The following is a 15764-nucleotide window of genomic DNA, read 5'->3' as shown; positions in this document are numbered from 1 at the left end:
AGCCAGTGCAGGGACCACACTCATGCCATTCTGAGAGTCCGAGCGTCTGACTCCTGAGGTGAAGCACCAGCATCCCAAATCTCGAACCCTCCCCCTACCCACAGCCTCCACCAGCTGGTCCCGAGGAGATGGTGTCCGGACAATCCCACGATGAGATCCAGCCGGAGTCCATGCAGGAAGAGCCAGAGACCCAACTCCTGAGCTTGACAGCCCGGCGAGGCCCACGGAGTAAGTGGCTTTCAGTCCAATTCAGGTGGGACGCCATTGTGCTTTCAACCCCAAGGTCAGCGGTTGAAAACCACCAGCTGCTCCTTGGGAGAAAGATATGCTTTCTACTCCCATTAAGAATTACAACTCGAAAACCCACAGGGGCAGTTCTGCCCTGGCCTGTAGGGTCGCTGTGGGTCAGAACTGACACTATGGCCAGGAGTTTGAGTTGTGCGTTTGTAGTGTGTTGCCCATTAAGCCCCTAGGCCTAAGCTTAGTGGTTAGAACCCAGCAGCCGTTTCTCCGGAGAAAGGAGAGGCTGTCTGATCTGGTAACGAGAGGGCCTCAGAAACCCCAAGACTACTTGCCAAGAGGTCTCTGCGTCAGAATCGCTTGGGGAAGTGAGCTTGGGGCTTTCTTCTGGTCTGTGAACCCATCAGTGAGGAGTATGAGGACTTTGGTGAAATTGTTTTTCACATGTGGTGTCTTTGGTACCTAGTGCGGCAATCCCAGAAATACCTAAGGGGATGGACGATCAGAGATGTATTCTCTCACAGGTTAAGATGTTACTATCTAAATTCAGGGCGCCAGATCTAGGGGAAGGCTTTCTCCCACCGCTGCCTCTGGGGGGAAGTCCTGGTCTCCTTTCAGTATCTGTGGCCCGGGCATACCTGGGAGATCTTCTTGTGTCTTGGCAGCCATCTTGCCCTGGTCTAGGAAGTTCCCAACAGAGGGAACGTGGGTCTAAATGACTCACCCCACGGCCAGCCCTTCTTTCTTGATGGTAGGTGCTAAGGTCCCCTTCCTCTCTGCTTGCTAGTTTAATGCCTTTAAAAATCAGAAAAGAGAGGGACTCAGGAAACAGCTTCAGCCTGTACATTGCAACCTGCATCGTTCACATAACTGCCTGTGATGCTGCTTCATTAACACCCTGCAGTTGCGAGGTGCCACCAAGTCCTTTCTGACTCACAGCAACTGATGTACAACAGGAAAAGAAATCTCACACAACCCTAACCGTCCTCACAATTGTTCTGATGTTTGAGCCCATGGTGGCAGCCAGTGGGCCGACCCATCTCGTCCAGAGCCTTTCCTGCTTTCCCTGCCCTCTACTTCATGAAGCGTGCTGTCTTTTTCCAGGGACTGATCTCTCCCGAGAACATGTCCAAATCCCTCGAGATGAAGTGTAGCCACCCATGCTTCTAATGAGCATCCTGGCTGTACTTCTTCCAAAACAGGTTTGTTTGTTCCTTTGGCCGTTCGTGATGCTTTGAAGATTCTTCTCCAGGACCATAATTCAAATGCATCTATTTCTCATCACTCTTTCTTGTTCAATGCCCAACTTACACGTGCATATGAAAAGGCCACGGTGGGTCAGGCACAACTTAGCCCTCAAAAGAGCATTCCTCGTTTCAACACTTTTAGAGAGGTCTTGCCTAGCAAGTTTACCCAGTGCAATGTGTTGGTTCATCTCTCAATTCCTGCTTCCATGAGCAATGATATGGACCCAAGCAAGATTAAATCCTTGACAACTTCGAACATTTCCCCATTTGTCATGACATTACCTATTGATCTGCTTATGAGGATTTGGGTCTTCTTGGCATTGGGTCATGATCCATACCTGTAATCCTTGACCTTCACCAGCAAGTGCTTCAAGTTCTTCTCACTTTCAGCAAGCAAGGTTGTGCCATCTGGGTGTTAGGCCAGGTTGATTAGAGAAACAAATCCAGTGACACTCATATATGTGTAAGAACGAACTTTATATCAAGAAGTAATTATACATTAAGAAAACACCCCAGCCCAGTCTGTAAGCCCTATACTAGTTCGTAAGTTCCTCCTCAGACGCCCGCAGCCACACGCAATGATGCCGAATGCAGAAAGATCACAGGCTGATGGGTGCAAAGTCGGGTGGATCTGTCGTCAGTGGAAACGAGGCAGCTCTCTGGTGGCCAGCAAGCAGGAGAGTGAAGGCAGAGAGAGAGAAGGGGAGGTTCCCTGAGCCCTCTTTCTGAGAAGGCCATACTCACAAGGAGGTGCCATCAGGCTGTGACCTGATTGGCAGCGTGGACACCACCACTACACTTTTATATATCTTCAGGTGGGCGAAATTATGTAACTACCCCAATCTGCATTTCGCAGGTCCTCCTCCGCGCCTGATGTCACACTCTTCTTTATATAATCCAGCCTCCCTGATGATTGGCCCAGCATACACACTGATTAAGAATAATGAGAGGTCTACAACCCTGACACACACCTTTCCTGATTTTTAAAACGTGGTGTTTCCTTTTTCTGTTCCTGCAACTACCTCGTGATCCATGTACAGGTTCCCCCAGAGCGCAATGAAGTGCTCTGAAATGCTCATTTGTCTCAAGACTATCCATAGTTTATGTCCACAGAGTCAAATGCTTTTGCATCGTCAATGAAACACAAATAAACATCTCTCTGATAGTCTCCGCTTTTAGCCAATACCTATCTGTCATCAACGACGATATCACTTGTTTCACATCCTCTTCTGAATCTTGTCTGGACCTCTGTCAGCTCCCTGTCAATGTCCTGCTGCAACACTTTGGGCTGGGCTTTCTACTTGCATGTGATATAGATGATATTGTTCTACAATGGAACCATTCTGTTGGGTCACCATTTGGAATGGGCACAAATATGACTCTCTTCCAGTCAGTTGGCCAAGAAGCTGTCTCCAAATTTCCTTGGGTAGATGAATGAATGCTTCCAGTGTTCCACTGGCTTGTTGAAACGTGTCAATCGGTATTCCATCAATTCTGGAGCCTTGTTTTTGGCTAATCTTTCCAGGACAGCTTGAACTTTTCCTTCAGTACCATTGGTTCTTGCTCATATGCTACTTCCTGAGATGGTGGACTGTCAGTTAGTTCTTTCTGGTGCAGTGACTCTGTGGATTCTTTCCATCTTCCTTGGATGCTTCCTGCATCACCCAATATTTTGCCCGTAGTATCTTTCAATATTGTAATTCAAGTTCTTTCTCGAGTTTATTCGGTATAAGATATGCTGAGTGGATTCTTTCTTTTTGGTTTTCTAACTCTAGGTCTTTGCACGTTTTATGTATTTGACTTCGTCTTCTCTAGCTTCCCTTTGAAATTTTCAGTTCAACTCTTTGACTTTATTATTTCTTCCATTCGCCTTAGCTGCTTTATGACTAAGAGCCAGTTTCAGAGTCTCTCCTGACATCCACTTTGATCTTTTCTTTATTTCCTGTCTTTTTAATATCCTTTTGCTTTTTCATGAATGATGCTCTTCATGTCCTCCCACAACTCATCAGGTCTCGTCATTAGTACTGCTGCGTTATTTAATGCATCAAATATGGTCTCAGATGGTCTTGGAACTAAGGTAACATAGTCTCAAGGTCATATTTTGGCAATGGTAGACTTGTTTTAAAATTTGTCAGCTTCAACTGAAACTTGCATAGGAACGATTGATAGTCAGTCCCACTGTTGGCCCTTGGCCTCCTTTTAATTGCTGATATTGAGCTTTTCCATTGTCTCATCCCACAGATGTAGTCAATTTGGTTTTTGTTTATTGCAACTGGAGAAGTCCCTGAGCATAGTGGCCTCTTGTGTTGTTGGAAAACAGTATTTGTAGTGAAGAAGTCTTGGTCTTGCACAACTCTTATCATGTGATCTCCAGCTTTGTTTCAGTCAACAAGACTATATTTTCCACATATTGCTTCCAACTTTCGCATTCCATTTGGCATTATCAACGCATCTTGAGTGCATCTTTGATCAATTTCAGACTGAAGTTCTTGGTAAATGTCTCAATGTCTTTATCACCAGCTTTAATGGTTGGTGCTTACATTTGAATAATCGTTGTATTGACTCAAATTTCTTTGTATGCGAATCAATATTTTCCTATCGTAGACAGCATTGTACTTCAGGATAGACCTTAAATATCCATTTTGATGAAGAATGCTCTGCCATTCCTCTTGGATCTGTCATTTTCAGCATAGTAAGCCACCTGATTACCTGATCTTTAGAGCAATACCTGTCCATTGAAGCTTACTAACACCTAGGATATCGATCTTTATGAAGTCTTTTTTTTTCTGATGACTTCTAACCTTCCTAGATTCATACTTCATACTTTCCAACTTCCAATTATTAATAGCTATTGTAGCTGTTTCTTCTTATTAGGAGTCATGCTCCACCAGCAAATGAAGGTCCTGAAAGCGTTCCTCCCACAGGCTTTGCTCCATCTATGTCATTAGAGCCAACAGTACTTTGAGAGGACAGCTCGTTCTCAGTCCTTCTGACGTGAGGGCCCATCTTCTGGCACTATCTCTGACAATGGTCTGCTGCTCTTCGTGTGGTTTTCAGTATCTGACAATGTTTCAATGCTTCCATAGGGTATCCAACATGGTCAGCCAATTCCTTCTTCTTACTCTGACCTTAGTCTGGAAGTTCTGCTGAAACCTGTTCATTTTGAGTGACGCTGCTGGTATTTGAACATATCAGTGACATAGCTTCCAGCATCACAACACACAAGCTACCAGGGTATGAGAAACTGACAAATGGTGACATTAGCATCATAAGGATGAGGATTCACCATACACAGGAGAATGACATCGGATCACAAAATAGATGAGTACATGGTATTGAGAAGCATGGCTTAGCCAAGTGAATATGCATTTGGGCGGGCAGGGGGCAAAATTCAATTCATAACATATGCATAGCATGCCTCCATTCCAAAATACTCCAACTTATGGGTAATTTTCTTGATTACTGTTTGTCTGGAAGACAGGACCTTTGTCCTTAGACAAGCTTATGTAACAATACCAGCTGTAAACCTTGTCAGTTGCTGCCAGATTGACTTCAGCTCATAAAGATCCAGAACACAACAGAAAGAAGTCAGACATTGCTCAGACTTGTGCCAAGTCCACGATTGTCCGTTCATTTCAGTCCATTACTCCAGCCACGGTGCATTTGACTCCCTTCTGATCCCACGTGCCCATCTTCCACCACTATATTGAATAATTCTGTGTAACCCATACGGTTTTCATTGACTCGTTTTCAGAAGTATGGGTAGTCCCCGATTTACAGCAGGAACAAATCCACTACCAATCAGCACGTTACACACGGTAGCACTGTATGTGGTACATAACATATCAAAATGTAAAAGGATGAAGAAGGAAGACCAAGAAGAATTAATGAATTTGAATCGTGGTGTTGGAGAAGAATATTGAAATTTAGACATAACAAAATAATAATAATTTATAAATTATCAAGGGTTCAATGGGGGGGGGGAATGAGGAGCTGATACCAAGGGCTCAAGTGGAAAGCAAATGTTTTGAGAATGATGAGGGCAACAAATATACAAATGTGCCTGACACGATGGATGGATGGATGGATTGTGATAAGAGTTACACAAGACCCCAATAAAGCTATTTTTTTAAAAAAGAAAGTGGACTTCCAAAAGAACAAGCATATTTGTCTTGGAAGAAGTAGAGCCAGATGTGTGATCACAAGGTGTCAAGGAATCAGGTAGCAGGCGTCATGAGAACAAAAAAAATCTTACCATAGTGAATGAGCAGGGAGTGCGGAATGGAGACCCAAAGCCCATTTGTAGGTCACTGGACATCCCCTTACAGAAGGGTCTTGGGGAGGAGACGAGACAGTCAGGGTGCGATGTAGCAACGATGAAAAATACAACTTTCCTCTAGTCCCTAAATGCTTCCTCCCTGCCCCTCCCCCCCCTCCACACACACACACACACACACACACACACACACACACTGTCATGATCTGAGTCCTACCTTGCAAGTCTGACTAAACCAGAGGATGTACACTGGTACAGATGGGAACAGGAAACACAGGGAAGTCAGAGGGGATGATCCTCTCCAGGAGCAGTGGTGTGAGTGGCAATACTGGGAGGGTAGAGGGAGAGTGGGTTGGAAAGGGGGAACCTATTTCAAGGATCTACATGTAACCTCCCTGGGGGACGGACAACAGAAAAGTAGGGGAAGGGAGACGTGGGACAGAGCAAGATATGATGAAATAATAATTTATAAATTATCAAGGGTTCATGAAGGAGTGGGGAGGGAGGGGGAAAAAAGAGGACCTGATGCCAGGGGTTTGGGTGGAGAGCAAATGTTTTGAGAATGATGAGGGCAATGAATGGGCAAATGTGCTTTACACAGTTGATGTATGTCTGGATTGTGATAGGAGTTGTATGAGCCCCTAATAAAGTGATTTTTTAAAAATGAGCTGATACCAAGGGCTTAAGTAGAAAGCAAATGTTTTGAGAATGATGATGGCAACAAATGTACAAATGTGCTTGATACATGATGTGTACCAATGTGCTTTATACATATATAGATTGTGATAAGAGTTGGACGAGCCCCCAATAAAATGATTGGGGAAAAAGGAATACATGACAAATGGGTATATAATTTCTGTCTGAATACCTAGAGAGAGAGAAAGCAAGTCAACCCATCCCATTATGGTCAACTTTTGTTAGAAATTTCTTGCTTACACTGAATTAAATATGTTTCTTTGTAACTTATAGCTACTGGTATTAGTTTTATGTTTTGATACAATGTCAATTAAATAGAATCTTTCTTTTATGTGATTAAAAAAAAGTAGAGCCAGAATGCTCCTTAGAAGCAAAGATGACAAGACTTGGTCTCACATATTTTGGGCATGCTACCAAGAGGGTCCAATCTTCCCCAAAGAACATCATCCTTAAAAAAAAAAATCATCCTTGGTAAGGTAGAGGACCGTCTAAAAAGAGGATGAGATGGATTGACACAGTGGTTATAACAGTGGTCTCAGATAGAGCAATGATTATGAGGCCGGTGCAGGACCAGGAAATGTTTGTGTTGTGTGTGTTGTGGAACATAGGGTCACATTGAATCAGAATTGACTTGATGGCCCTGAACAAGGAAAACAAAATCTACAAAAGAAAATAGACAGTCATTACCACAAATTGACCCTCCTCCTTCCAAGGATCGGGGTTCTTTTTCTACGATTGTTCCTGTCTTGTTGTGATAGTTAGATAATTTTATGTCAACTTGAAGATATGTAAAAGTGTAGGTGGTACCCAACCTCTCAATCAGGTTGTGGCCTGATGGTGCCTCCTTGGGGGTGTGGCCTTCTCATAAGGAGGGGCCGGGAAACCTCCCCCTCTCTCTGCCTTCACCTGCCTGCTGGCTGACCACCCTGGGAGTTGACTGAGCCCTGCTGTGTTTCCACCGACTTTGAATCCTTGCCGTTTTTGCAACCATGGAGCCTGTAATAATCCTGCATTCTGCAGCATTGCATGCTACTGTGTGAGTCTGGAGGGGGACTTACAGACTAGAGTCAGATTTATGAACTCGAGTTGGACTGGGCTGGGATGTTTTCTTGATATATAATTACTTCTTGATATAAAGCTCTCTCTCTTTTTAAATCATTTTATTGGCTCATACAACTCTTATCACAATCCATAAATACATCCATTGTGTCAAACACATTTGTACATTTGTTGCCATCATCATTCTCAAAAATTTTGCTTTCTACTTGAGCCCTTGGTATCAGCTTCTCATTCCCCCCTCCATCCCTGCCCCCCCCACGAATCCTTGATAATTTATGAATTATTATTTTGTCATGTCTTACACTGTCCGACATCGCCCTTCACCTACTTTTCTGTTGCCCGTCCCCCAGGGAAAGGGTTATATGTAGGTTCTTGTGATTGGTTCCCTCTTTCTACTCCACCTTCCCTCCACCCTCCCGGTATCGCCACTCTCACCACTAGTCCTGAGGGATTCATCTGTCCTGGATTCCCTGTGTTTCCAGTTCCTATCTGTACCAGTGTACATTCTCTGGTCTAGCCGGATTTGTAAGGTGGAATTGAGATCAAGATAGTGGGGGGTGAGGGTGGGGAGAAAGGAAGCATTAAAGAACTAGAGGAAAGTTGTATGTTTCATCTCCTCCCCATAACCCTCTGTAAGGGGATGTCCAGTTGCCTACAGATGGGCTTTGGGTCCCCATTCTGCACTCCCTCTCTTTCACAATGATATGATTTTTTTTTTGTTCTTTGATGCCTGATACCTGATCCCTTTGACACCTCATGATCACACAGGCTGGTGTACTTCTTCCATGTGGGCTTTGTTGCTTCTGAGCTAGATGGCCACTTGTTTATCTTCAAGCCTTTAAGACCCCAGATGCAATACTTTTGGTAGCGTCAGATAAAGCTCTCTCTGATACATATGTGAGTGTCACTGGATTTGTTTCTCTAGTTTCTAGTCAGCCTAACACACCTATAATATGAAAAATGTCAATTAACTTTTATAAGTGCAAAATGGTAAAGTTTATTTAAATAGATAAAGCATTTTATCGGGGGGCTCTTACAGCTCTTATAACAATCCATACATCAATTGTATGGAGCACATTTGTACATAGGTTGGCATCAACATTTTCAAAATATTTTCTTTCTACTTGAGCCCTTGGTATTGGCTCCTCATTTTTTCCTTCCCTCCACCACCTTCATGAACCCTTGATAATTTATAAATTACTTTTATTTTCATATTTTACACCATCTACCGTCTCCCTGTCAATTAGCTACTTATTGTAGGAGGAAAAAAATCATGATCCTTTGTTTGTTGCTTTTCATGAAAAAAAATGGATTAGAGGAGAGAAGGGCATTGCTAGAGTCTCCATGTGTTATTCAAGAGTTACACAACTGCTACATGGGTTCACTGTGGCAGATGGGGAATCAGCTTGTGGTTAGATGCTGGACAGCATAATGACCCTACGACCCTACACACAACAGAATGAAGCAACACTGCCCTGTCCTGTGCCATCCGCACAATTGCTGCTCCGTTTGAGCCATGAACTACAATCACAGTGTTAATGCAGCTCAATGAAGGTCGTCTTCTTTTTTTTTCACTGACCCTCTCGGTTAGCAAGCACAATTTCTGGCCACAGGGACTGATGCTAAGTCCAAAGTTCATGAAACAAATAAAGCTAACCGTTGAGAGTCCGAGGGCTTTGGAAAGTGAGTTGATTCAAAGTTCTGCCCCTGCAAACTAACAAGAGTATGGTTACTGAGGGCTGTTACAAATTAGCAAGAAACAGAACATTTCTTTTGCTAACTGCTCAGAATTATAGACATTGAAGGTAACTATTGAGTAAGTAGTTGGCTTTACAATCAAAGAGGAGAATGGTACCCCATCTGGTCATAAATGCGCTGTAGTGTGACGACAAGTAGATTACCTCTTTATATCTAAAGTGACGGGAATGTTGGCCTCGTATCCCCATGGGGCAATTGGATAGATCACATGAATATATGGCTACGTAAGTATTTTGAATATTAGAAAACATTTGCCAAGTGTATCGCAACTGTGGGTTTGAGAGTGAGATAAGAGATCAAATCTATCCATTAATTCAAGAAGAAGAAAAGCTTCACTATTTCTGATGTGGAGAACAAGAAGATGTGGAGTTCATAAGAAGCACAGCCTTGCCTGGCTGTGCAAAGCCACGGCCACCAGGTGTGTGGGCCGCCCTGGGTAGACTGAAAGCTGTAGTTGACTAGGCCTCCGAGACACGCTGAAGCCTATTGTCATCCAATCAGTGTTGGCTCGTGGCAAGCAGTGTGTTACAGAGTAGAACTGCTTCCTGGGGCTCTCCTGGGGGTAACCTTTACAGAAGCAGATCAGTAGATCTTTCTTCCACTGAGCCACAAGGTGAGTCCAGAACACCGAGCTTTGAGTTAGCAACTGAGCACAAGGTCGAGAAAGCATGCGCCCTATGGATAAAACGTCTGCATGAGCAAGGATCAGTGGGTTGTTAGGCTGGGTTGTCTGAAGAAACAAACCAGTGATACTCATCATTTATAAGAAAGAGCTTTAAATCAAGAAGGATTTCTAGAACAAGAAGGCTTCTCAGCCCAGTCCAACTCCAGTATATCAGTTCAATGCTAGTGCATAAGTAAGTCCCGCTTCCAACTCACATAGCTGTAGGTGATGTTGCAGAAAGGTCATACAGCATGCAGAAAGATCGCAGACTAGTCACCTGAACCCAAGGGTGGTGGAAACCTAGCAGGGCACCGACAGCTCTCGGGGTCCGGCCAGGTGGCCCACATGGGGGCAGGCAGAGTTCCAGCAGGCAGGAAGGCAGAGAAGCAAAGAGAGAGGCAGTTCCCAGAGCCCCTCACTGTCCTCCAACAAACTACATCCTCAACGAGGTGCCATCAAGCGACCAATTGGTTGACAGGATTAATTCTACCCCTAGCCAGGAGTGTATAGTTGGCATCACATCATGCAATTACCATGGTGAAAATGAGAGGTTAAACCAGCAGGAAGTGAGCCTCAAGATAGTGGATCAGGAGGAAGCAGACATCATTCATCATGTGGACACACAGCGGAGTAGGAGACACGTTACAAAGAATGATGAGGGCTCGAAAGAGCCTGACGAGGAGTGTCTGCCAGTGATGGGCAGGAAAGGGCCACAGCAGAGGAGACAGAGGAAGTGGGTCTTGATGGGGGAGTAGGAGTGACCACGGAGGAGTGTTGGGGGTGAGCATTCCAGAACCTGGAAAGACGTGAACATGTTTATAGAGTGCATGTAGGGGATGGAAAATGATGGGTTTGCTATGGGAATGAGGTATACGGTGAGCAGTGAAATGGAAAGGTGGGTCAGGGGCATGCTGGGGATTTAGGGTTTAATGGCCATCCTGGTGGGCAAGTTGAGAGTGCCTGTGAGGAACTGAGGCTGGAAGAAGAGAGATGAGGTCAGACATGAGTACCATTGACATGGGGGCAAAAAATAGGCTCTGGTCTCATGAAGCATCATGAAGACAGTGATGTTGGAACTGCCAGGTCCAAGGTTAATGGCAGCCTTTGCTATCCTCCCAACCAGGGAGAACTCCGATTCAGGTGTTGGGGCTGGGCCAACCATAGCTGCTAGGACAGCAAGGTCAAGTCAATATGCTGTGAAATTGCCACAGTGCCAGTCTGAGTCCTGAGAGGGTGGAGGGAAGGAAGGAGGACTGGGCTGAGGAGACTGACCGAAATGCTGCTCCGAGGAGAGTCTTAGCCTGATCCCCACCAGCAGGGACATGTCTGTGGGCCCAAGTTGCCCATCAGAATCTGTCTGTGTCAAAAAGGGCCCAAGAGGGACATGTACATCGTGTCCATTGCAGCACACTCCAGCACGCATGGTGTCCTTCTTTAGGGACTGGTCTCTCCTGACAACATGCCCACAGTGTATGAGACAAAGTCTCACCATCCTTGCCTCTAAGGAGCGTTCTGAGCATACTTCTTCTGAGACAGATTTGTTTGTTCTTTTGGCAACCCATGGTACTTTCAATATTCTTAATTCAAATGCATTGAGTCTTCTATACACCCGTATATTATCCTGCTATTCACCCTTAGAGATATGTAGATATATCCTTAAAGGTAAGAAAGACCTTTCTAGGGGTTTCGATATTATCTTCCACTTCTAGATCGATCGATCTTAAAATGTCCTTTCTGATGATAAATGTGACACCAGTTCTCTTGAATTTAGTATTCCCAGCTCAGTAAGCCATACGAGTGACCAGTTCAAAATGGTCACTATCTGTTCATTTCAGCTCACTAATGCCCAGAACACATCTTTATGCATTTCCATTTCATATTTGACAACTTCCAGTGTCCCTGATTCAAACTTCATGTTTTTCACATTCAGATTTTTAACGGATGTTTGCCATTGTTTCTTCTCACCTTGAGCTGTGCTCAATTAGCAGGCAAAGGTTTCCAAGCTTTGCTCCGCCAATGTCATTCAGGCGCACGCTACTTTGAGGAGGCGGCTCTTCCCAGTTGTAGCTACAGTGCCTTCTAGCCTGAGGGGCTCACCTGCCAGCACTGTACCTGACCATGTTCTGTGCTCTTCATTCAGTAGCTCATCCCTCAGAAGCTGACAGTCTGTTGTATCTATTGGTGGTCTCTTCATAGTCTGGAGACACTGCTGAAACCTCTTTATCATGAATGACCCTCCTGGAACTTGAAATACTGGTGTTATAGCTTTCAGCAACATTCAACCACCAGAGTCCAACAAACTGACAGACAAGTAGGAAAAACGGTACATGTAGCATGTGTGGAAGAGATGTATGTTTGACTGTGTCTGTTGCTACCAAAAGCAAAAGGCAATTAGAATTTGGGGAAAAGATTACACCCAAGAAAACCCTGTAGGACCTACAATCCCCATGAATCAGAACTGACTGGAAGGCAACCGTTCAATGATGTACAGCGTCCCTCCTGTTCTTGGGGTGCAAAGGCTAACGTTCCGCTCTTCTCAGCAGAGTACTAGCCCCCAGGTGGTCCTCAACACAAAGTATGTGAAAACAATGGTAACTGAGCAAATGCCTCAGATTGGTATCTCTGCTTGGTACACAAGACTGTGACCTGGCTCAAGCATGTTAATACCCGCAACCCGCCGCATCATGCTGCTCTCCTCCATCCAGCCCTTTGATTCTTCCCCAACCTCCAGACCTCTCTTTGTTCTGGCTAGCCCTTCCCTTCTACCAGTCTACCTCCTGCCCCCCAACCATGCTGCAGCACTCCTGTTGGGCTCCCAGTATTGTCCGAGGTCACTTGTATCTGGAGACCTTCCACTTGCCCTACACAAAGCACATGCCAAGAGATGCCTTTTTCCTGTGGAACAGCAGCCCAGATGCATGCAGTGAAAAACACATCTTCTAATGCGCTATTAAAACATAGATTCTGTCCTGGCATGCCATACAGAGCATTTCCCTGAGCATACACCGTTCCAAGGGAAAGAGACATTAGAAGGCACTGCACACGTTCGCCCACGATCCATCCCGCTCCTTCTCTTCAGGGAGCAGCTGTCAAACGTTAAGTAGTTTCTTATGGACACACAGCTCTTCATGACAAACATCTGCTTTCCATTCCCTCGTGTTAGTTTCTCTGATGAGAGTGTCATTTTGGAGCCAATTTCTCAGTCAGTAATGGTCCCGAAGAAAGTTCAGAGCCCAGTGAAATAGGATACAAATGGAAGGAAATGGATCGTTTACTTTAGGCGAGTCATCAGGACCCTGGGAGGCTAGCCCAGGAAACCAAGGTTACAGAGCACTGGAGGAGAGAGCAGAGAAGCCCTGCCCAAGGGAACTGGGTCTGGGAACTACGCAGAGCTGGGCAGCTGGAGAAGAGGAAGGACATTCTCAACAGTGGATACGCAAGAGGAAGCAAAGGGAAGTCAAGTTCACGAAGCAAGACTGCAGTGTTAAACAAAGAGCTTTATAGCAAAAAACATTAAAAAATTATTCAAGGCATCCCAGTCCATGAATCCGATCCTAGTCCATAAATCCCTCCTCAGACTCACGTAGCCACGGGCAGGTGATGCAGAAATGTGAAGCAAGAAGATCACAGGCTAAGTGGGTGCCAAGTTGTGTTGATCCAAGGTCAGTGGGAGCATGGAAGAGCATCAACTGCTCCCAGGGTTGGGGGGTACACAGGGGACTGCCCCTAGAGGCAGACACAGAGCCCCAGTAAGCAAGAAGACAAAGTCCTAGAGAGCAGTTCCCAGAGTCCTTCACTCTTATATAAAAGACAACACCCCCAAGGAGGTATCATCAAGCTACCATTTGATTGACAGGTTTGACTCCACCTCTAGCCATGAGCAACTACCGCACTAGCTCACCAGGTTCAGGGTGGCTGGAATAAAGTATGAAGTTAATAAATAAAAGTGACCTTTCATTCTTAAAGACTGAAGTTGTCAAGGATTTAGTCTTGCTTGGATCTCCAATCAATGTTCATAGAAGCACCAGTCAAGAGCTCAAAGGATACATTACATTGGGTAAATCTGCCGTGCCTGACTTCTTTAAAATGTTGAAAAGCAAGGATATTGCTTGGAGGACTAAGGTGGCCTGACCAAGCCAGGGTGTTCTCAATCACCTCATATGCATGTAAAAGTTGTACGTTGAGTAAGGAAAACCGAAGAAGAATCAATACATTTGGATTATTGTTCTGGCGAAGAATATTGTAAGTACCATGGACTGCCGAAAGAACAAGCTCATCTGTATTGGAAGATGTAAAGGAAGGCTGCTCCTTAGACGCAAGGATGATGAGACTCCTTCTCATCTGCTCTGGACACCTTGTCAGGAGAGAAGGACATCATGAGTGGTGAAGTTGGGGGGCAGTGAAAAAGAGGAAGACCCTCAATGATGTGCATTGACATGGTGGCTACCATAGTGGGCTCAGACACAAGGACAACTGTGAGCACTAGGCAGCGTTTCCTTCTGTTGGGCATACTGTCACTAAGCAGTGGAACCGACTCAATGGCAATGAACAACAACAGTTATTACTGGAGTCAGGCCCTCCACCACCTCTACCCGTGGCTCCATTTGCCTGACCTCATTCCAAACAGAACCCTCAGTCGGGGATTGAATGATGTGCTCCAAAAATAGGTGTTGGAATCCTAACCCCTGCTTATGTCAGCTCCGTTGAGTCGTTTCTTACTCATGCGGATGCCTTTCCATCCAGAGTAGGACCGCTCCTCCAAGTTGCGACCTCTCAGAGACAGGTCACCAGGCTTGTCTTCTGAGGCACCGCTAGTGATTGAGGACTTAAACCATCTGTTCTACCAGGGCCTTCCTCCTCATCTCTGCACTGAGTGGATACGATCTCAGTGGGACAGAGGCATTTCTTCGTTCTGTTCATTGCATATCAATGTAGGCTGTATTGTATATCAGTGTAAGCTGTATCTCAAGCTATGTTGTATGTCAGTGTATTGTGTATCAATGTATGTCATTGATACTGCATATCAATGTAGGCTGTATCTCAAGCTAATGGGTTTTGAGGAATAAAGAGATCAGAGAAGATGAACACCACATGAGGATCCCCAAAGAACTGAGGCTGAATGAGACCCAGATATTCCCCAGAGCTGACAGGGAGAGATTTCTCTTAGAACCAACACCCTGGAGTCAGACATCTAGCCTCTGAGAATGTGAGAAAGTAAATTTGTTTATTCAAGCCGCTCCCTGTGATATTTCTCTTACAACAGCGCTAACCAAAACTCCTTACGAGTTCTCTGTCCATAAGAGTTCTTTGTCACCCAACAGAAAAGTGGGTCAAGGGAGACGTCGGACAGTGTAAGATATGACAAAATAATGATTTATAAATTATGAAGGGTTCATGAGGGAGGGGAGAGAGGGAAGGGAAGGGAAAAAATGAGGAGCTGATGCCAGGGGCTTAGGTGGAGAGCAAATGTTTTGAGAATGATGAGGGTAACGAATGTACAAATGTGCTTTACACAATTGATGTATAATGGATGGATGGTGATAAGAGTTGTATGAGCCCCAATAAAATGATCTTTTTAAAAAGGTTATTTGTCTCCATTTTCATCTCCTTTTCCTGAACTCTCGCCAGTCTAGTGCGCATCCCACCACTCCATCAAATCCGCTCTTACGAAGGTCACCAATGAAATACACATTGAATACTTCCCGCAGAACTTAGTCTTTATCTGTATTTGTTTTCTAGACTTATGCTAACCAATTACCGAAAAGAAAGTGGATGAAAACCCCGGAGTATTTTTCTTGCACAGGCTGAAGTCAAGGTGTTGGCC

General features: G+C 44.9%; 1 protein-coding gene across 2 annotated transcripts in view; it reads left to right on the top strand.

The window, feature by feature from the left end:
• Nucleotides 1-15764, top strand: part of CC2D2A (coiled-coil and C2 domain containing 2A) — a 132345-nt gene that overhangs the window by 13013 nt on the left and 103568 nt on the right. For both annotated transcript variants that reach the window (XM_075544514.1, XM_075544515.1), the window contains one exon: nucleotides 105-228. In XM_075544514.1, the coding sequence (XP_075400629.1) occupies nucleotides 105-228 (124 nt within the window). The remainder of the gene's footprint in view (nucleotides 1-104; nucleotides 229-15764) is intronic.

The sequence above is a fragment of the Tenrec ecaudatus genome, chromosome 3, assembly GCF_050624435.1.
Source record: "Tenrec ecaudatus isolate mTenEca1 chromosome 3, mTenEca1.hap1, whole genome shotgun sequence".
Taxonomy (NCBI): Eukaryota; Metazoa; Chordata; class Mammalia; order Afrosoricida; family Tenrecidae; genus Tenrec; species Tenrec ecaudatus.
This window is presented reverse-complemented; position numbering and strand designations above follow the sequence as displayed.